The 21608-nt window shown below is 48.0% G+C and overlaps 2 protein-coding genes across 29 annotated transcripts in view; both read right to left on the reverse strand.

The window, feature by feature from the left end:
- LOC108446666 (testis-specific H1 histone-like) overlaps positions 1–254 on the reverse strand; it is a 12831-nt gene extending 12577 nt beyond the window's left edge. The window contains exon 1 of the mRNA XM_017733891.1: positions 251–254. Coding sequence (XP_017589380.1) covers positions 251–254 — 4 coding nt within the window. The remainder of the gene's footprint in view (positions 1–250) is intronic.
- JAKMIP3 (Janus kinase and microtubule interacting protein 3) overlaps positions 42–21608 on the reverse strand; it is a 51576-nt gene continuing 30009 nt past the window's right edge. For 12 of the 28 annotated variants that reach the window (XM_017733833.1, XM_017733831.1, XM_017733836.1 and 9 more), the window contains 20 exons: positions 19571–19786; positions 17857–17976; positions 17286–17432; positions 16744–16875; positions 16218–16253; positions 15111–15170; positions 13393–13521; positions 11874–12002; positions 9991–10074; positions 9273–9335; positions 8786–8884; positions 8389–8487; positions 8241–8300; positions 6575–6640; positions 6098–6166; positions 5928–6005; positions 2865–3068; positions 2473–2538; positions 1511–1552; positions 42–784 (listed from right to left, as the gene is read on the reverse strand). In XM_017733833.1, the coding sequence (XP_017589322.1) occupies positions 620–784; positions 1511–1552; positions 2473–2538; positions 2865–3068; positions 5928–6005; positions 6098–6166; positions 6575–6640; positions 8241–8300; positions 8389–8487; positions 8786–8884; positions 9273–9335; positions 9991–10074; positions 11874–12002; positions 13393–13521; positions 15111–15170; positions 16218–16253; positions 16744–16875; positions 17286–17432; positions 17857–17976; positions 19571–19786 (2064 nt within the window). In that variant the 3' untranslated portion in view covers positions 42–619. Of the gene's footprint in view, positions 785–1510; positions 1584–2472; positions 2539–2864; positions 3069–5927; positions 6006–6097; positions 6167–6574; positions 6641–8240; positions 8301–8388; positions 8488–8785; positions 8885–9272; positions 9336–9990; positions 10075–11873; positions 12003–13392; positions 13522–15110; positions 15171–16217; positions 16254–16743; positions 16876–17285; positions 17433–17856; positions 17977–19570; positions 19787–21608 lie in introns of all 28 variants that reach the window. The other 16 variants (XM_017733844.1, XM_017733841.1, XM_017733839.1 and 13 more) reach the window with 16 other exon arrangements.

The following is a 21608-nucleotide window of genomic DNA, read 5'->3' on the forward strand; positions in this document are numbered from 1 at the left end:
AACTTTTTGCTGGGACAGTGTTAAGCCTTTTTGTCATTGTTAGGGACAGCCAATTATAAATTATTGCATCGTTTTTCTCATCATGGTTTACTGACAACTCAAAAAAAAAAAAAAATTACAGCTTGATTTCCTGAATGTAGCTTTATGTTTTTTCCTAAAACTGGGCTCATGGGATATTTGACAAAGCATGGGACATACCCAGTGTAATCAAGAAATACCTTGGAACAAACCACTTCATTTTCATTCATACTCATCTTTTCATGAGCCACTCCTCTGGAACTCTTCTTAAAATCTTCTTTCAAGACAGATTTTTAAAGAACCATGGATAACAAACATTAATGTGTGGCATACAAACAGGACATGGGCACTTCTACACAGAAGCAATTTGCCACCTGCTTAGCAGGGAACCAAAATAAATTCAGTGTATCTGAATTAGTTATGGTGCTCCTGTCGCAGAGCCCGGGGCTTGTCCAGCAGCAGGGCCAGCACCCCGGGAGGAGCCTGTGGCTGTAGGACAGGGAGGAGCAGAGTTTTTGGCTTCCTTTGTCGGCTTAGTTCTGTCCTTTCCCAACACTCCCTCGGGGATCTCAGTGGTGCAGGGACTCCCGCACAGCCTGGTTCAGCCCCAGGGAAAGCGTCCCACAGACTGCACCTCCCATCGCCAGGAGCAAAGTACGAGACAGATCTGGGGGGGTGGAAAGGGCAAAGTCTCTGTGTTGGTCTCGGGAAGCAGGGCTGAGCTCCTGGGAAGAACAGCAGGGGTAGCTGGAGCGTCCTCAGGAGGCTGAAACAAGACAGAAAAACAGCACTCAGAGAAAAGCCCACCTGGGCAAAAATAACATTCACGAAACTTCTGTGAGGTCCTGCTCATAATTATCTGCTGAACTGCACAACTGATAAAAAAGGATTCGTGACATATTCCATTTATGCTGGTTAGTGGGGAGTGTTTCTCTCCATGCCATCCATGCCGTGGTCATTTCTGGCAGCACACACAGAAATTGGGCAATTTATCCCCTATTTACATGGGAAAAAGGGGGATTTAAGGAGTACCTGGGGCCCTATGGCACAAAGCCTGGAGGAACACACCCTAATAACTGCCAAGTTCCCCCAAACCCAGCTGGTTGCTGTCCTGGAGGCAGGACAGGCTCTCTGGCTGCTCAGGGAGAGGGGCTGAGGGTTTCCATGGACTTCCAGCAAGGATCAGCTGGAGCAACCCCTGATGTAGTCAGAGGAATAACCCTGGACTGGCTGTTTTCCCTGGCTTGCTAGATGTTTCCTTGCTTTTAAGCCTGCTTAGTTTTTCCTTGTCCTTCCCTCCAAAGAAGGAAATTCTGTTTGACAAGTTTTTGCCTGCTGGTGCCCAGGTTTCCCGGTTTTTTAAAGGATTTGGAGATTTCCATTTTTGGGTTCTCTGGGATGCCCAAGAGACCCTCCAATCCTGCTGATACAGCAAGAGGAAGGCTCTGATGCTTTATGAGAAGGAGAGACCAGAGGAGACCCGAGGGCTTACCTTGTGCATGTGGCCTGAAGGACTATGACCAAAGAATGAAAGCTAAAGAGAAAAATAAAAACAAAAATAAAAACTGAAAAGGGGAGGGAAGAGAGGAAAAAATGGAAGAGAAGAAAGAGATTAAGAGTTTACAGTGTGTTTAGCTGAGAAATAGGCTGTGGTTACAGACAGAGTGCAACAAAACTCTCAGGTGAGAAGAAATATGGAGTGTGAAGTAAAGTCCAAGTGCTTGGGGCTCAACTTGGCTCATGAGAGTTCCTGTGTCCCTTGGACTGGTGACAGTCCCTGCCCCTCTGAGCCCAGCCAGGCACAGCCACGGGCTCAGGGCAAATAGTGGGGGGAGAAATATCAGCTGAATTCTCCTGACACCTCAAAACACCCCAAGCCCAGCCCTGCTGAGGTCTGGGTTCAGTCTCAGGCACTAGCCCAGCTCAGCCCCTGTTGTACCTGACCATGGCCATCTCACTGGAAAGGGGTGTGTTCAGCTGAGGGCAGTTCTGGGGTAAAACACAACAGTTTAGGCTGACTGGAGAAGCTCAGTGACACGAACCGTGGCTGCGGCTGCAGGTGAGGGAGGAGAGTGGAGGAGAGGCTGCTCCAGGCAGCTGCATGTCCAGGGGCTGGAGATGGGAGGGAGGGAGCAAAACTCCCAGCTCCCTCCCCAGAGCTCCCGTGGAGCTGAGCCCTCGGCTCTGTCCCTTCCCAGGGCGATGGGCCCTGTCCCTGCTGAGCCCCGTGTGTGGGACGGCACCGGCGGGTAACAGGAAGGAAGAACTCAGCTGGACCAGTTCACCTTTCCTCCTCAGAGGGACTGCTGCAAATGCAAACTGTTTTCCTGGAGCTGTCCCCCTTTCTCACTGCACTACACACACGAGCTCTCTCTAAGGTTGTTTCCTTGGCCCAGGTGAAATGGAGAATGGTCATGTGCACACACAGCAGCTGTTCCGTCTGCATGACCTTACCTTTTCCTCTAACTCTTTTATCTGTCTTTTTTGGCCTTCAATTCTTTCTTCTAGCTCTTTAATTCTCTGTCAGATTTCAAATAAAAAAATATTTATTAACCAACCAAATACAGATGTACCCAGAAGATGCATTACTTTGGGGGATATAAATTGTATGTGCTGTGCTTCCACCAAAAATAAATTGGGTATTAAGCTGTAGGTGAGTCCTCTGTGATTGTCACCGTGTGTGACAAAGTCAGGAAAAGCACGATGCCCTGTGTGCAGGGTTATCCAAGGCCAAGCAATGCCTACCCCAGGCCCAGCCAGTCTGGGACAGCTCCAGGGGGAGAGGCCGGTGCTCACAAGGCCGTCCCTCCCCGAGCCCCGCCTGCCCTGCCCTGCCCGGCACCCACCTGCTGTGCATGCTGAATGAGCTCCATCCTTTCCCGCAGGATTTGGGCGTCCCTCTCCCGGAGCTCACTCATCACCTGCCGCTTCCATTGCTCCACGGCGCTCTTCAGCTTCTCCTTCTCCTCTTCTGAAAGAAGTTCGGAAATTTTGGCTCCAGCTTCTTGCTGCAGGGCATCATAGAGCATGGCTTCTAATTCCAGAATTTGCTAATCAAAAACAATATAAAGCTGTCAGCTCGACCTTGTCCCTGGTCAGGTGAGGAGTCTGTGAGGAACTGAACATCCGACCCTGAAAGGCAATGGGAGCAGTGGAGGGGCTGTGTGCTGAAACACAGAAAGCTCCATCCAAAGGGAAAATACTTCAGGCTGCCTTCATCCTATGGGGCTCCGAGCAGCAATGGAACTGGGACAGCCTCTGGGCCCAGCCTAGTCTCCCCCTCAAACATGTGGGAGTCAGCTTCTCCTTCCTGGGGATGGCAGATGGCCGTGGGGAGAGAAAGGAAAAAAAGTAAAGGAAGAGGAAAGGGAGAAGGGAAAAGGGAGAAGGGGAGAAGGGAAAATGTAATTAGGAAAAGGGAAAAAGGAAACAGGCTCATAAAAGACTCATTTTGTGAGTCACAGATATTTTTTACATGTAGTTTTCAGTCCCTCAGTTCCCCTTTCCCAGCTACCCTGCTATCCAGCAGAGGACACAGCAGCATCAGCCCATGCTCCTGCCAGAAGGAAAGACTCCCTGCCGTGTGTGTGCAGCATTTTGTACCAACCAGTGGAAAATGCCTCATTGGGAAGACATTCCCAGCACTTCCTCTGGCAGAGCTGTCAGCTCCCAGAGGGTCTATGCCCAAGAAAACGACCCTGTCCTGTAGCTGGGCTCTGCTCCTGCCCCACAGGCAGACGGATGCACCCTCTGGATTCCCTGAGATGGAGAAATGTGCAGGAAATGGGCTGGCCACACTTCCCTGGGGTCACTGAGCCTGGCACCCTCCTAGGGCAGGTGGTGTTGCCAGACAGTGTCTCCTGCCTTGGAATCCAAGATAAAGGCTGTTCCCCCAGGCAAGCCAAGAGCGAGCTGAAATCTATTTTAGCAACTTTGATACAAAGCAGAAGAAAAGGCAGCAGCTGGTGGCACCTCTGCACACCCCCTCCAGAGCTGGTGGCATCTTGCAAAGCTCTCCATGGCCTCAGGAGAACCCCACTGCAACAGAATAATGGAATCGGTGAGGCTGAAAGAGTCCTCAAAGTCCCCCAGTGCAACTGTCCCCCAGCAGTGCCAAGGCCACCACTAACCCATGTCCCCAAGTGCCACATCCACATGGCTTTTAAATCCCTGCTGGGTCTGTTGCGAGGATTCAGCTCAATTCAAAATCACGTTTTCCAGCTGAGGCTGCTGCTGGTGTTTGCTCACTGGGTCTCTGCAGAGCCAGGACAGCAGAATGCTCCCAGCAGAACAGTGGCACATGGCAGGAGTTGTGGTACTGATAGTAACTGATGGTAACTGTGGCATCTTCGTGGGGAAGAACACCTCAGATCTCAGGAGAATATTCTGCTTTTCCTTTAAAAAACAACACCAACACCTCGCTAACCTCGTCCCAGCAAAACGCTGCTATTGGAGACCTGGATTTCTGCCGGGCCCCAAGCCTCAGGGACACAACCATCAGCCCTCTCTGGACATACTGACTTGTGCAGGAAGAAGGGCAGGGGGACCCTCCTGGTCTCCAGAGCAGCAGCAGTGTCAGCCAAGTGCTCCTTGGAGCAGAACCCCCTGCAGCAGCCAAGGGCAGAGAGAGCGTGCAGATGGCTTTAGTGGTTCTGGCTGCTAATCTTGTTGGCTCTGCTTCAGGGGGGATCATGATTAGCTGCTCCTCATCTCCGGGGGCACAAAGGAAACATGGAAGTGAAGCTAATTTTATAAAGCAAAAGAGCTTTTTCCACTCAAATTCCAGGGCAGAACAAAGCTTCCTTGCTGCTTTCAGGCTGCATTTGTGCCCTGGAGCAAAGCTGTGCCTGGGACATGCGTGATGCCTTCAGAAAATACAGGGAAATGGAAATAACCCACAGCCCCCTCTGCATGGGCTGCACACTCTTTGCACTCCCTGCTTCCCACGAGCAGACTCAGCCTTCAGCTGCACAAACTGCTTCTCAGGACAGCTCAGGGCAGAAGATCATGGAATCACAGAGTCCCAGACTGGGCCTTAAACACCATCTTGTTCCATCCCCTGCCATGGGCAGGGAAACTCTACTATAAGGTATTACAGGGCTGAGACCATGGGTAAGGAGCCTTGTGTGCTTTCCAAGGTTTCCACTGTGCCTTGGTTCCTGATATAGCTCAGCATCTGGCAAAATCAGTCTTAAAAAAATCACCCACAGGACAGAAAATGTATGGAGCAAAAGCTCCCCCAAATGGTTTGAGACACAAGTAGACAACAGGATGCACAAGGCATAAATACTCATTGCTCCTCAGAAAGTGTAACTGTGCTCTAGGTTTACATAGAACTGAAAAAATGAGATAAATTGAAAGGAAACTTTATGCCTTTTGTGAATATATATGTAAGTTTTCTCTCATTGATGGAAACAAAATGGCTAAAGACTGAAAAGATGGGTGAAATGCCTTAGGATCAGCTAATGATGAACCTGTCTTAAGAGCAGTTTCATTTCACATTTACACATCCCAGAATACCTCCAGCTGCTCTGGTTACAGAAGCTGTAATCCAAAATACAGGGGAATGTCTAGGCTAAAATATAATTTTTTAAAAAGTAAGACAAGTTACTGAAAATCTCATTTCCTTATCAGTCCTGTACTGAAACTCTGGCTGAATTAAAACTCGTGTTGAGTAAGTTAATGTTCAGGTCCTAAGCCTGCAAGGGCTACCAAACCCGAGGAATTCTGTTCACGAGGAAGTCGTGGTTAGCTCAGGGTGCAGAGGATTTGCTGAACTCTCATCCCATGCAGCCCTCAGGGCACTCCACGAGCAGCACTGCCCAAGGCAGAGTTTCCACAGGGGACAGAGCACACGGTGAGTTAGTTAATCCAGGTGTCCCAACTCAGTCAACACTGACATCCCTCACCTTGTGAGCCTGGTCCAGGGACTGTTTCCTGAAGTCCAACTCATCGTCCAGGTAGCCCTTTTGCTTGCTGAACAGCTCCTGGAGACCAAGGAAGAGGCTGTCAGTGACCACCATGGCCCCAGTGCGACGTCCCCTCCCTGTCCCCTCCCCTGGCAGCTCCTCTCTGGTACCTTCTCGTTCTCCAGATCCAGCATCTTCTGCTGCAGCGCAGACTCGGTCACTTCGATCTGCTGGAGCCACTGAGGGAACAGAGAGCAGAGCCCAGCCTGAGCACAGCCCGTGGGCTCAGCCCCCCTGGGACTTGGGGATGTGTCAGCACACAGCAAGTACTACTTAAGTAACAGAGCAAAATTTACTAGACCATTGTATTTTTATTTTCATATGCTGGAGATGGAAAAAAGCCATATTTCAAAGCCTGGCCCTTCCCTTCTGACATTGCTCTGCGAGTTCAGTAACATTTTAAATGAAGCTTTGTCCGTCTGCACTGCTGCCTTGTTACCTTTAGCTGGACAAAGCCCAGTTAATCCCACATAAAGCACCATGGCCTTTGGTGTGGAGCTGTCACCTCCCTCACCAGTGTCTGCTCAGAGGGGTCAGATCTTTCTTTCAAGACACAAAGGTGCCAGGAGTGATGCTGCGGTCATTACCTTTTCAGCCAGCGTGAGGACAGTCCTGGCCTGGATGATGACCACCTGCTCTTCGTTGGTCAGGTTCTGCACCAAAAGCAGAGCACAATTACAACAGATCCCAGTGTGTTGTTATCAGCCCACTACTTGGGCCACTGTTGTATGAAATATATCTGAAATTAAGTATGTTTGAGGAAAAATAAACTAAGGCAGAGAAAATTAATATTGTAATGCAACATGGTTGTAAAAGCTATTGTCACTATTCATTACCAATCCTTATCATACATAATTCTTCCAAAATTCTCGTATGTACCAAAAAGAAGTGACACTAGATCTATTTTTACCCAACAGGGAATAAACACACACTTACACAGGACAAGATCAAGCTCAGCACAAAGTGCCATGGGGAGAAGAGATGCAGTGTTCCTCCCATGCACAGTCCTCACTTTGTGCAGCCAAGTCATTATTTTGGGAAGCATTTTTGAGGTGTTGGCTATTCCATCCATCTTCTGTTGCTTTCTCAAAAAAATCGAAGTACTGGAACTGGGCTTTGCATTTCATCCCAAGCTTCAGTGCGACCACAGGTACAGCAGCAGAAGGGAATCCCCTCGGCTGGGCCTCGCTGCTGTGGGGAGCCTGAGTCAGAGTCAGGGAAGCTGCTGCTCAGGGGGACTGTGGAGAGCTTCAGTTTAGGGCACTGCTGGGACAGTGGCAGTGCTGTTCAGGAGGGACTGAATCAGGGAATCCTGGGATGATCTGGGTGGGAAGGGACCTCAAAGCCCATCCAGTGCCAGCCCTGCCATGGCAGGGACACCTCCCACTGTCCCAGGCTGCTCCCAGCCCCAATGTCCAGCCTGGCCTTGGGCACTGCCAGGGATCCAGGGGCAGCCCCAGCTGCTCTGGGCACCCTGTGCCAGGGCCTGCCCACCCTCAGGTATTTATAGTTCTGGTACTTCCAGGCTGTCCCCTGGTCCTGGGGATGGTGTTTTGCTGGTATCCAGCCTGTCCAGAGGGAGAGCTGGGGCAGCCCAGGTGCAGAGCTGTGAGAACAGTGGGGACCCTTCTGCAGCCCCGGTGCTGTGTGGGGTCTTCCAGGAGGAGCCTGGAGTGGCTGAGGGCTCTGCTCTCCTGGGCCCCTCACAGCCCTGGGGCTCTGCTGATAGAGGAGAGCCCAGGAAAAGACACACAGGGATGTATGTGCCTTCCACGTACTTAACTGGATGTGCAATTATTCACTGCCACCTGCTGAAGGAGAAGCCCTTTCAAGTTTCTTATTATTTGCTTCTCCTTTTCACTCTGCTGTTTTAACTTCTTGTTTAATATCCCGGTTACTATCAAGGGCTTATGGGTTATTAGACCAACTCAAAGCACACAGCTGCTGAAATGCAAAAGCAAAGCAAATGCAGAGCAAGCAAATGAAGAAACTGTGTGTGAGCAGTGGCCAGAAAACACCAAACACCAACATTATTCTCCAAATAACAGAAATCTGAGAAGCAATATGGTGACACCGAGCCCCTGTGTTTCACTCTTCAGGTGGTAGCAAAACCTTAAAAAGCCAGAAAATGCTTCGCTCGTAGCCCAAACCAGAGGCAGGACAGGCTGTGCAGCACCAAACCAGGCAGCTTTGCTCACTTCACATGAGGACAGGTATTCCCCAAAGCATGCACAATTTATTAAAGGAACATACACTTACGGCGTTATCCCCTAAAATGTCCAGCTTTTTCATCAGCTCTGCTACCACTATGTCCTGACAAGAGAGAAATGGAGAAGCAGGAGTCAGCACAGAGCATCTGGTTTTGCTCAGGGAAGGAGGATAGGAAAGGAGAATCCCTTACTGTTACACCTTCTGCCTCGCAGTACACCTGCAGAGGGCTCTTCCCCTCTGTGAAGGGGCCGTGGTGGAAGTTGATGGCAGGGGACCGTCTCTCCCTCTCCTGAAAGGACAACAGTTCCTTGGTTACCCACTCTGGGGTGTCACACCAGAATGCAGAATGGTTTGGGTTGGAAGGGCCCTTAAAGCTCACCCCACTCCACCCTCCTGCCACAACAGCCTATCAACAGCACTGGTGGTGGCCCGTGGGTGTTTGGGGTTTTCCTCTTTTATCAGGACTCTGCACAGAGCCCTTTGGCCTCCCTCCCTGCAGAGTGCCCCTCTCCAGCAGCCCCGTTCCCAAACCCGCTGTGCCCAGCCCGCACAGCCCGGGCAGGACTGGGGGTGCCACACGTGCTCACCTCCAGCTCCAAGATCCTGAACTCCAGCAGCTCGTTTTGGTCCTTCACGTCCTGGACATCGTGTTTGAGACGAGCCTCCTCGGCTTCCATCTGTTTTATCTGCCAAGTGCACAAAGCAACACGTCCTTAGCACTGCGGGCAGCAGTGTTCCCGAGCCAGGGCATGGGGGCCGTGCTGGGAGAGGAGCTCCAGGGCTGAGCCCACCACCCCGGGGCAGGGGCAGTGCTGAGGGTCCAAGCCCACCCTGACCTGTGGGGGGACACAGGGCTGACCCCCAGGGCCACTGTCCTCGTGCAACCTTGCAGCAGGACACACATGGGGCAACAGGGAATGCCAGAACCCCACTTTTCCCGCAGGTTTATACGGATCTTGTATTAAAAATGAATTATTTCCAGCAGGGCTGTGCAATACAGATCAGAATATTGAACCTTCTGCATCCCTCAAATACAAATATTACTTGAATAATACAAATAGAAAAGCTGAACACCTTTTCCACCAGTTCCTGATTTCTTCTGTACAACGCCTGCTTCTCCTCAATCCACTTCATGTCCTTGGGAAGGAAATGAACAACACTGTAGGTGAAGCTGCAACGTTTAGCACCAGCACAGCAGCAAGTATTTCACTGAATCTCACATACAGACAGACAGAATAATGTTACGTGTGAAATTTTAAGTCCATTACTTCCTAAAATAGCTTCCTAAGCTAAACTTGCCCATATAATTTTAACAGCTCTGTAGTATATAAATGGAATAAAAACATTCCAGTGATTAAAAAACTCTTTCAGGTAAAATCTGGTTTGCATTAAAAGGGATATTCCAACTATGTGTTTACTATCAAATTTCTATTTTGCTAAATACAAATTATGTATTTCTGCAGATCAGGCAAACTAAACTTTGTTTGGAAGCTAATCTCTTAGTCTGAGGAATATATAAAACCCAGAAACCCCAGAACATTGTTTATCAGCAAGAGCAACAATAAGAGGTTAAGCTGGGAAGGCAATGATGAAATGATTTAATATTATTTTATAGTTCTCAAAATCATTTTCTGTTTACTTTTTTCTTTTTGTTTTGGGGGTGGTTTTTTTTGCTTTGTTTGGATGTTGGGGTTTTTTTTGTCTTCAGAAGTGCTACACAAGCTGTGACCAGCCTGGGAACATTTCTGGTTCCCCAGCAGAGAGGTGGGGAAGGGGCTGGAGTCAGCATTACCTGTCCCTGCTCAGCCAGAGCCTTCTCCAGGTCTTCTATCTGAGCCTGGGATCGGTGTATTTCTGCTTGGAGCTGCTCACGTGTCTGTGGGATATGAGGGAGAAAGGAAACAAACCAAAAAACCCATAAATAACAATTCAAAAATAAATGAAAAACAGAAATAAATCAAACTTTCTCCAAAAGACCAAAGCTAATGCAGATACAGAAAATATTTAAAACACCAAATGTTTTTAACAAATTATTTTGGCAGAAGAAATTTGCAGCTGAGCACAGAATATCAAATAATCAAATGTAATCAAATCAAGTCTGGGAGACAGGATTAATGATTTTGAGATTTAAGTCAAGATTAACAAAATGGCAAAGCAGGGCTGGCTCCTCACAGCTGGTCATGGCAGGCTGCAGCCAGAACCTCCCTTTCTCTAGGAAAACAAATGAAAATTATTATGGCACAATTCTGGGCACACCTGGTTCCTTAAATTCGGGGCATATTAAAAACTCAGAACAGACCCCACATGACAAACTGGCAAATTTCATTGATCTTTGTGCCTATAGTGCCTTATCTATGCCTTAGAACCTTATCTATGATTTAGTGATTTAGTGCCATATCTATTTCATACCCATGGGTCATTTTTTTACTACATTTGTTGCTTCCTGCTTATTTAAATAGACACCACATTCCTACATGTGTTTTCTGGAGAATGAATATAATTACTGTTAGCTGTTTTATTTGTTACATACTTTCATAGACCATTTTCCTTCCTTGAACCATTTCTCTGCTATTTATCCTGTTATTTACATGGAAAGTGATCTTGTTTGCATGACCTACACTGCTGCCTCCTTTGGGTTACTATGGAAAAACTAAAATCAGGTCACTTTTACAGCTGGGCATGCCTTGGCTCACTGTGATTTTCTTTCCAAGTGCAATCCCTAATGTTTCAGAGTAGATGTTCATTCTGGGAACACTTTTGGGAATGTCAGTTTTCATGCATTACACCCTGACCCACTTTAAGTGTTCCTGGATAACATCTTCACAGAACAGATGTGGGAACAAATTAAACCTCTGCAGGCACATTTCTCCTGTTAAACAGGAAATGTGTCCCTTTCCTGACTGCACTCACCCTTGCAGGCTGGGCATGACACATCCTGCCAGCCCTTCAGAGAGTCATGGAATGGTTTGAATTGGAAGGCACCTCAAAGCCCATCCAGTGCCACCCCTGCCATGGCAGGGACACCTCCCACTGTCCCAGGCTGCTCCAAGCCCCAATGTCCAGCCTTCCATGGACACTTCGAGGGATCCAGGGGCAGCCCCAGCTGCTCTGGGCACCCTGTGCCAGGGCCTGCCCACCCTCCCAGGGAACAATTCCTCTGTACTCCTTGTAACACACAACAAACTCATAACAAAAGCAACACTTCAGGCCAGCTGTCCAGAGCCACAGGGACTGTGTGAGGCAGACGAGCAGACAGAACAGCACAGGGCACTTTGCAATTTAATTAACAGAAAAATCTCAGCTATAAGCCTTCTAAACATTTTATGAGAAATCATGTAATCTCTCAGAGCCCAGAAGGAATTAAAGACCATGCATTATATATTTAAGGCTATCTGTCCTAGTTCTGTACAGAAAAAGAGCTTAATTTCAAGGATTTCCCATTAAAAATTCTTCCTGGGTTTCCCTTAAACTGATCAGAGGTGAAAAGACCCAGCTGCAGCAGTGGAGGATTCTCAGCAAACCCTTCCCAGGGAGGCTGGCGGGAGCCGGAGCGCCCGGAGCCGCCTGGCCCAGCCCCAGGTGAGCTGGAGAACAACCTGAGCAAGCACACTTGGATCCCCCACCCACCCTCACAATTCCAACCCCTTATTTCCATGTAATATAAGCCATGTGGACCTTAACTTCTCGTTCTGCATCCAAGGTGCCCCCGACCTGCTCCTGCAGCAGGGCGTAGGCACGCTGCAGGGCCTGGTACTCCATCGTCAGCTGCCGAAAACGCAGCTCCGTCTCCTCCTTGGCCATGCCCTGCAAGCAAAAAAAAAAGAGGGGATTAGGTTTGTTTTCTCTTAAAAGTGCCAAAATACCACTTTTGTAATGCAATTTGGAAGCACAGTACTAAAAATCTTTATTAAGTGCCCTGAAGCTGCTTCCCCTCCGTCCTCTACACATCTCTTGCACACACTTACCTTGAGGAAATGCAGTATAGAAATAAAAAGATAATCCCTGGCTTGGAAAGACAAAAGCTTACCTCATATAACACACTAATGACTGCACCACCCTTTCTTACCATAACAGGGAAAATCATCACATTAAAGGTGAAAATGCAGCTTTCTTTAACAACAAAAGGTTTCCAATTTGGAAAGGAAGCCAAGCCTGACAGCCTTATTCAATTATTAAAACACGACTCCAGAGTTAATAGTTGTAGAAGTAGTGACAGCAACATGAAAGGAGCCCTTCATCTTCTTCACCCTCCTTACAATATCCAGTATGGAATGCTTTCATGTCAGGCTGGCCGGAATATTTCACTCAACATGAAATGGAATTACATTGCTGGGTGCATGCATCAACTTCCCACTAGCTGAACAGGGGAAAGAATGTCAATATAGGAATGAAAAATAAACAGGCTCATACATACACAAATACATTCAGATTTCCTGCAGTGCAGCACACACCTGGTAACCATCATGTATCTTTCATGATGGAATTCTGCAGGTTCCCTTTTAGCAGATCTAATTACACACCTGCAGCCAGCGCACCATGAAAAGGCTGTACATCATCAGTGGCAATTTTTGTTTATTACAAGATTCTTGTTAAGCCCAAAGCTGTGTAATGGTCCAGTGATCTGACACACACTGGGGAATGCATTTGTAGGGAAGCCCTGGCAAATACACGGAATAATCGCTTTAATTTGTATTACATTTGTGTGCTCTGCTCTCACAGCCTCTGAACAGCCCCAGCCAGGAACCAGCCTTTCCCTGGAGCCCAGAGCTTCAGAGGAATGTTCCCTTCTCCTTGTACAAGCACAGACCTTACTGCTCTGTGCCGAGCTCGGCCTGGCCCAAACTACATGTGCCAAAATCTGCAGCCAGCCTCAGAGTGAACACATTTCCCAAGGGTTGTCCAATTCCTCATTAGACCTACAAACCTGCCGTAAATTTAACATTCTTAGGATATGACATTTCCAGCTTGGCTAGAAGTTGTGAAGTTACTGAAGACCTGAGATTTAGAGATACTGACCAATATGCACAGTACCAAATTGAACATAAATGTTTAATTTTCTGGTCCAAGGTGACAGAATGCTAGAACAGTATGACAGAACAGAAATGGTAGATAGAAACGATGGAGCGGACCAGGAATTTCCTTAAAAATCAGCAGCAAGGTTACAACCAAACCAAGAGAGATTTTTGAGGAGTACCTCTTCCAGGTCGTCTTCAGGAGTGCAGGGGGTCTGGTCAGTGCGGTCAGTTTGGTAGGAGATGGAGGAGCCATCGGACTCCAGGGAAGCCTCCTCGTCGTAGCCGTAGAACGTCTCCACCACTGGCTTCTGACGAAGAGGAGGGTCAGGGGCCCAGGGAGCGGCCCTGGCACCCACAGACACGGCACCCCGGGGCCTGAACACGGGCACCCGCAGCGACCTCGGCTCCAGGGTGCTGGCAAGTCTCGCTCTGCTGCTCTTCGACAACTAGCCCAGTCCTTACATATGTATTTACAAAATCTTTCACCCCACCACAGAGCTCAAATGGGACCTAAAACTATCTGAATCCCTGAATGGCATATCTGTGAAACCTCCCAGGCTCTGCCTTTTTAAACACATTTTCCTTCAAGTTTCTCTATGGCTAAGCACCCTTTTTGAGTGTTCACCTCAACATGAGGTGAGAGCTGTGCACTGAAATGTCTTTTAATCCACTGTCATCACCAATGGTGTCCCTCCTGTCAGCACCACAAATTTCACATGAAAAGTTAGATCTTCGAAAAGTATTTTACTTGAAAACTTGAAGTTAATCACCACAGCAATGTGTCTATGGTTTGAAGAAATCCAGTTTCCCACTCAAAGGTGCTTTTTGTTTAAAAGAATGATGGTAAAGAAAGATTTACTTCAAATGCTTGAAAGTCTAAGACAACACAAATCTAAAGATATTTTTAATTGATGATTTAAAAAAACATATCTAGAGTCTGGCCTTTGGTTTTAATTTGCAGTGGCTAACTTTTGAAGGAAAATCACAGAATCCCAGAGTGTGGAAGGGACATCTTCCACTGTCCCAGGTTGCTCCAAGCCCTGTCCAGCCTGGCCTTGGGCACTGCCAGGGATCCAGGGGCAGCCCCAGCTGCTCTGGGCACCCTGTGCCAGGGCCTGCCCACCCTCACAGGAAGGAATTTCTATCCCATATCCCATCTAACTCTGCCTGCTGGCAGTGGGAGGCCATTTCCCCTTGTCCTGGCAGCCCAGGCCCTTGTCCAAAGCCCCACTCAGCTTTCAGAGAGACAGAACGTGACTCCCTGGAAGGCCTGGTTGTGATTTTCAGGATGACAGGAGTTATCTCCCATCGACCTCAATTAGTTATTCATAGATTCGTTAGCTCCAGCCTCACTCTAATTCTTCATCTGTGGATCACAGCATGCTGGTAGTCCCTTACATTAAACCTTACTGTGTCATTTTAGAGCTAATATTTACATTAACACCCTGCCAAGCCCTCATTAACCAGCACTCCCTTTTCCCGGAGCTCTAACCACTGCTTCTCTAACCAGCAATTTTCACATGTTACTAAACTCCATCATGAATTATTTACAGCATGCACATGTTTTCAGGCAGCACCATTAGAAGATCATTTGGAGATGTGTTAATTCATAAAATTTGTCTCCTCTTAAGACAACCACATCCCACCAAAGTCCCACAGGGTAAATGCAGAGCATGAAAAGGCTCAGAATGCTCGATGCAAACAAGTCCCCTGCCCCTCCCAGATTTTTCCTGAATATCCCAATACAGTCTGTGAATGTCCTTGAACTACATCACCCAAGTTTAAGTTTAGGACCCAGCTGCAGACCCTTAAGGAGAACCTTCCCATGGCCCTGAGGTGCTCTGAGCACCCCAGCACTGTCCATCAGCACGTCACCATAGAAGGTTTTGGTTTTTACCTTAGGAATTCTTGTCATTTTTTTCCTTTGCTTCCTGAACCTTAGCAGCTTATCACGTTCCTGCAAGAGTCAGAGATATGTGTTAGCTGTTTGCAGAGAGCAGTTATTTAAATTAACCATGTCAGTACAAGGAGCCATTGGGGAAGCAACAGACAGGAAGGTCACTGCTGGCCACTGTCCCACACTGTCACCAGTCCTGGGTTATTTACTCCCACACTTTCAGGTTTGCCACAGACAACTGGAAATTGCTCTTTATGTCCATGAAAATCAAACTAAAATAAAGCTGATTATAAGCTTTATACTGAGAGCTTGGGTGTCAGCTGCTCCATGGGTGACCATGGCAATGCAGGCTTCGCTCTGGCTCTGCTCCCGCCCCTGGCTCTGGTGCCTGTTGGTAGCTCTGGAAGGTGCCTCTGGAACCCTCACAGGGAAGAATTTCTTCCCCTTTATGGAGTTAGGTCGATTTTTTACAGTACTCAGAAAAAAGTCTCTGTTCTGGACTTGCAAAGCCCAAGACTGCAGAGAGGGAGGCTCCAAAGGGGAAACCCTCAGATCTTTCCTTTTACCTGCTTGGTACAAGGATGTGGTGACATTGTGGACACTGACAGTGTGCTGCTCCCACAGCCTGGTGGCCAATCCCAAAGCCAGCAGCAGTGGCCGAGGACAATCGAACACTCGTTGCTTGGCAATGGGAACAGCACATCCCATCAATACCCATCAGTGGTGTAACTCACAACAGCCCTGCTGATCACAGCGCAGGGATGGGGAGGGTAAGGGCAGGGCTGAGCACACCCCAGTAGGGGTGACACAAAGCCAGGGGTAGCCAGAGTGAAAAAATGCAGTTCCAAGGTGACAGAGCTGTCCTGGAGATGGGGACACTCGCTCTCGGCCATCAGGGCAGGTGGTGGGATTAAAGCTTTCCTCTCCACTATCACTGTGCTTTTCTCTGGTGAATAACTGCTGATAAAAAGTCTGCTCTGAGGAAATCCCTCTGTCAGCTCACTGCTGAACGCAGATGGAAGGGAGAATAAGTATTATTGTACCCTGCCTGCCTTCCATGAACAGCAATTGAAAGCATACATAGATGAGGATGAAGTTCACTCTTACCATGACACTCTTCACATAGCCAGCTGTCTCCAGGGTCTAATGAAAAAGAATGAAATAATGTCAGTAAGTGGACAGGCTTAAAAAGAAAGGAAAGAAATAGAAGTTATTTTCTAGAGACGTGTTATGATTTTGGTGTTTTCTGTTTCCAAGGATTGAGAACATGGTAACAAGGAAGCAAAACCCCAAGCCCAGGATTGTGGACCACCCCCTGTACACAGGAACCTTTAGCCCCAGTGGTGTCTCCAGCTGAAGGAGCTCAGACACTTTCCCTCCCAGATCTGGCCACCAGCACATCTAAGGACATGGTTCTGCCATGGCAGGCCAGTGCAGATTGAAAGGGTTTTCCCAAACAGCACACCCCTGTATTACTGCTAAGCACAGAAATGCCTGCCAGGTTCCCCTGCTGCCCACTGTGCCCATCAGCTCCCAGAGCCCAGTCAGCTCCCAGAACCTCGAGTACCCCTTCCTTGCTTCCTCTGCTCTTCCCTCGGTCACTCTCACGTGAGAACAGCAGCCTTCCACTTACCTTGGAGAGCTCATCAATGATGTTTTGCTGCTCAATAACTTGTAGTCTCAGGAAATCCACTTCTCTTTCTTCCTGGCTGTGGTCAAGGTCATTTAAGGAGCTTGGTCTCCTTATTGCTCCAGTTCTTTGCCTCTGGAACCCAAAAACCACAGGGCAGAGGAGGAAATGATCAGGAGGCTTTGCCAAAGGACTTGTCTAGCCCTTCCCTTTACAGCAAAGGATGCATCTCTCTAATGGTTGTCCTGGCAGCTCTCCTGCTCCCCTTTTGCTGAGCCTCACATCCGGGCTCCAAATGTGCCAGATGGTCCTGCTCCTCCAGCTGGAAAAAGGGGCAGAGTCACAAGTCCAGATTTCCCAGGATTATGAGGTGAATCTGGCAGGAAAGTTGAAGGTGAATCATAGAATCACAGATTAGTTTGGGTTGGAAGGGACCTTGCCAGAATATAAGTTTCCCATGGAACCTGCAAGTTTGGGCCGATGCCTGACTCCCTCAGCCCCATCAGCTCCACGTGCCACGTTCTCCCAGGGGCACACACACTCACCATCGCGATATTTTCCTGCGTCACAAATTTCAATTTATTTTCCATTCGACGTAAGGCATGTGACAACTCCTCATTCTTCCTACTGAGGCGTTTGTTTTTGTCCAAAATGGGCTTATACTGACTTTCTGCTTCTCTGAGACGTTTCAACTGAAAGACAAAGAGAAAAATAACACCTCTGGAGCTTTTTCATCAAATATATTAACTATTTTCTTTAATTATCACACTAGCAGTATTTTCTCCTGATACAAAGCAGAACTGATCAAAAACTCTTGGTATTTTCCATTGGGAAGAGAGCATTCCTACTTGAGGAGGTATTCTATCTGTGCAGCAAATGTTCAATGTGGGGAATGTATTTATTTTTAAAAAGAAATAAAAATAATCCGAGCTAATGCCATCTTAAAAATCCACTGCTGTACAAGCCAAGAGGGGAGTGACGTGGCACAGCCCCGAACATGGAGCTGAGGAGGAGGCAGTCCCTCCTGCCAGGATTCCCAAACAGCACAGGAGCAAATGCCCAGGTGTTTCTGGGACAAGGCAGCACATCCCACGCCCTCGCCAGGGCTGCACTCACCAGCTCGTTCCTCTCCTCCGACAGCAGCGCGTTCCGGTCCTCCAGCTTCCGGATGATGCCGCTCAGCTCTGCGATTTTCAGCTGGAAGCGCCGGGCATCCTTTTCATCCAACTGCTGTTCCTAAAACAAAGATCAACTGCAAATAACTGTTCGTAAGTGTACACGCAAGAGCACATTGACAAAGCTCAAACTTTTTCTTATCCCCAATGCAAACATTTTAAAATGTTATCGGGTAGAGGGTAACCCATGGAACCCAACTGACAATGGAAAGCTGCAGGATGAGACCAATGGAAAGTCAGGAGTGGAAATGTAACAAAGAATGCAAATGCAGAGGAATGTATATGCATATGTATATGTGTATGCATATGCAAATACAAAGTCACAAATGGGAAACTTGGAAACAGAACAGAAAATATCAAAACTGAAGGCCGTGTTCCAATGATGCCACTGTTGAACTGAGAGCTTCAGACACATCGCTCACTCTGAGGACTTGGTCATAAGAAACTGGTATTAAAATTACTGAATTACTGAATGGGGAAAATCCATGCAACTGTGCATTGAATAAGCTCTTCTGCCACTAAGCTGTGGCCCTTATGGGGTCCTGAAGGGTCACTTGTAAGGCCACAGGGCACTTATCTGAGTGAAAATGCTTAAATCAAATTAGAAATTAATAGAGATATAGGTAGATGTGTTCTTGTTCAGAATCAGAGAGGAGTTACAGCTACTGACAAACGTGACAGACTTTTCCCCTTCTCTACGACTTGTTCTGGTCTTTGGCAGAAGTTGAGTACAACTAGAAAGAGGCACTTTAGTGCCCACAGTGCTAGTGGCACTTTTGGGAGGTCTAGGGTTCCTCATTCAACAGGTGCAGGAGAGGCTTGGGCCAAAGAATAAAGTAGATTGGTTTGCTCAGGCATGTTTTACACTTGCACTGAGACAATCAAGGCTGTCGCAAAAGAAATCTTGATGAGGATCAGCAATGAGGACGACCTGCACAGTCAGAGGCACGAGGGCAGTTACCCGAGGGGTTTTCTGGGCAAAGGGAGGCCAAAGCAGGGAGTTGCCAGAGTTACATTGAAAAAGCCATTGTGGCGGGGTGACTCAAATCAAATGTTCTGGCTATTGCAGAGAATACACAGGAGAGCATAGGTTAGGAGGTCTTTGGTTCACTTTGTGTCCTGCTGACGGTGAGAGCACTGAGCAGCAGGAAAGTGGTGCCCTGGGAGGCTGTGGGGTATCCCTGCTGCTCTGCACCAGCTGCCTTCCCCATTCCCTCTGGAACTGGCCTCGTACATCTGCTCCCCAAGCCCCCAGCTCGCGCCTCCGAGAGCTTGCACACAAACAGCACTTGGTGAGAAATGCATTTGCATCGTTTGTTGGCAGAATCGTGTCAAACTGTCAAACTAAGGCGGGTGGCTGAGCATGGTACAGTGAGGAAAAGGAGAGAAAGAACAGAAGAATTTCACCCTGCTGACAAAACCAAACCAAACCGACCGGGAAACAAAACGACAGAAAGCAAAAGCTCTCCCATGGCGAGGTTTGATTGGAAATCTCAACGGTTTGGGCATGATAAAAACGAGAGCAAGGAGCGGGTGCCTCGGGGCTCCCCTGCACAGCCATGGGACAGCTCTTGCTCCAGGGTGCACTCATCAAGATTCTGTCACTTGGTGCCATTTGGTCGCTCGTTTAGGTGAAACCACGTGAAAGTGCTTACGGGGCTTCCCGAATGATCTGAAGCGTCTCCTGCACCACTTGCATAAGGAAGTTCCCGCTTGGGGCTGCTCAGATGCCGGTCAGACTCTTTGAGCTGGGACAGTTGTTCATCTAAAGCCTCTTTTTGGAGCTGCAGTCTCTGAGCATGCCCGGCTCGCACCCCTAACTCTCTCTCCAGCACGAAGACTGCTCTGTCCTTAAACTTAATCTCCTCCATCTACAAGGAGAACAGAACACAATCACACAGGCGGCACGGCAGCAGCCTCCTGGCAGCCCCCGGAGCAGCAGCGCTGCCCTCGTCCCCGGGCCGCACAGCACGAAACCTCTCCTTCAGCAGGCAGTTTGGCACTGAAATGATTGGGAAATAGCCTGCAATCTTATCACCATTTCAGAATACCGTGAAAAAAATTAGAACTTGACATTCACATCACGCTTTGATTGGTTCACTCAAACACTTTAATGATTCGACGGCATTTTGCTTGGATGTCACCTTTGGAAAATTTGGATTAATAATTTTTAAAGAAAAATATTGAAACCTCAGTATCCTTTAAATTTTCAAAATTCCTAGAAGAAATGTGAAATTTTTAAAATTCTTCTTTCCAAAAGTCTCCTGTGTGAGCAATTCCCTTTCCATGAGAGGTTTTACTTATACATAATAAACATTATGCAAAACCAAGAAGTGCTTCAACAACAAATTGCCCAGTGACCTCTAACTCTTCTTCCCTGTTTCCTGTGCCAAGGGCCTGTGCACCTCCCGTGGGACCAGCCAGGATCCCAGCCCTGGAGTCTGGCTGGAGTTCACAAGGGTGGTTGAGCCCTTCATGGTCAAGAAGACCACTGATCCCAGCCCAGCTGGCCCGGGGTGCTGCACACCCTGCACTGGGATCTCGGGCTCTGCCTGGCTGGACCCACACAGGCACATCATCCATGGCTGCAGAACTGATTACACCCACACGGCCATGTGTGGTGCAGACGTGGATTCCACAGACAGGCAGACATCACATCCATCCCCTCGGGTGTCTGTGAGCTGCTTTCAGACACCAGAAACACAAGATTTTTGCCATTGGTTTTTGAGACTTTAGACACTTCATTTCAATGATCAGTTTTTAAACTGGTAATAAATAAGCTTCAAGCTGGCCTGCTTCAAATAAGAACATTTTGCCTTCTAAGAGCTGCATTAATACTTTTATCTCTGCTTTATCTGTAAACCTGAAAAAAATGACATTGGGAATCAAGAATCACTCCAAGGACTTTGTTTCCAGTAAATGCCAATGTGGCCCACCCAGGGCAGGTGCTGGCAGGTCACACAGGTATAAGGAAAGCAAAATGGAGCAAATGAAAGGTATTTTGGGTGGCATTGACTAAAGATCCTTTCAACAATGTCCATGAAGGCAGCGTCTGCTGACTTTGAATGAAACAAAGACGTAGATGCTCCTGAGCACCTGAGGTCTTTCTGCTAAATGCCTAATGAGAAGAAACCAAAATGGATGTACAGATGAAAAGATAACACATCATCAAATGATTATTTGTTTAAAATAAGCAGAATATTGGACAGTTGATTCCTATTTACATGGAAACAAAGACACATTACAACAAAGGCAACACATGAAATTGGGAGGAACAAAGAGACGAGAAAACACAAAACATTTCACAGCATTTCACTAATGGTTTCTTTTCCAGAAGAAAAAAATCCCTAAACATAACCTTCACGAACCACAAGGAAACATCAGCATTGACATCTTCCTCCAGCTGAGTAAATTCCCATACATGAAACACGCACAAGTTTGGTGCCTGCAGCTTGCTGTTAGACACAGACAGTGCAGAAACAGCGCAAATGGAAGGGAGCATCTCTGGAAAGACGTCCCTCAGCACCGAATGAAAGGAAGCAAAGGCAAGGCCACGGGGCCCACAGAACTCACGGGCAGCGGTGCGGGTCCGCAGGCGTGCAGCTGTACCGGGCTGGGCTGGGCTGGGCTGGGCTGGGCTGGGCTGTGCTGTGCTGTACCGGGCTGGGCTGTGCTGGGCTGTGCTGTGCTGTG

The sequence above is a fragment of the Corvus brachyrhynchos genome, unplaced genomic scaffold, assembly GCF_000691975.1.
Source record: "Corvus brachyrhynchos isolate BGI_N302 unplaced genomic scaffold, ASM69197v1 scaffold514, whole genome shotgun sequence".
In the NCBI taxonomy this organism is placed as follows: Eukaryota; Metazoa; Chordata; class Aves; order Passeriformes; family Corvidae; genus Corvus; species Corvus brachyrhynchos.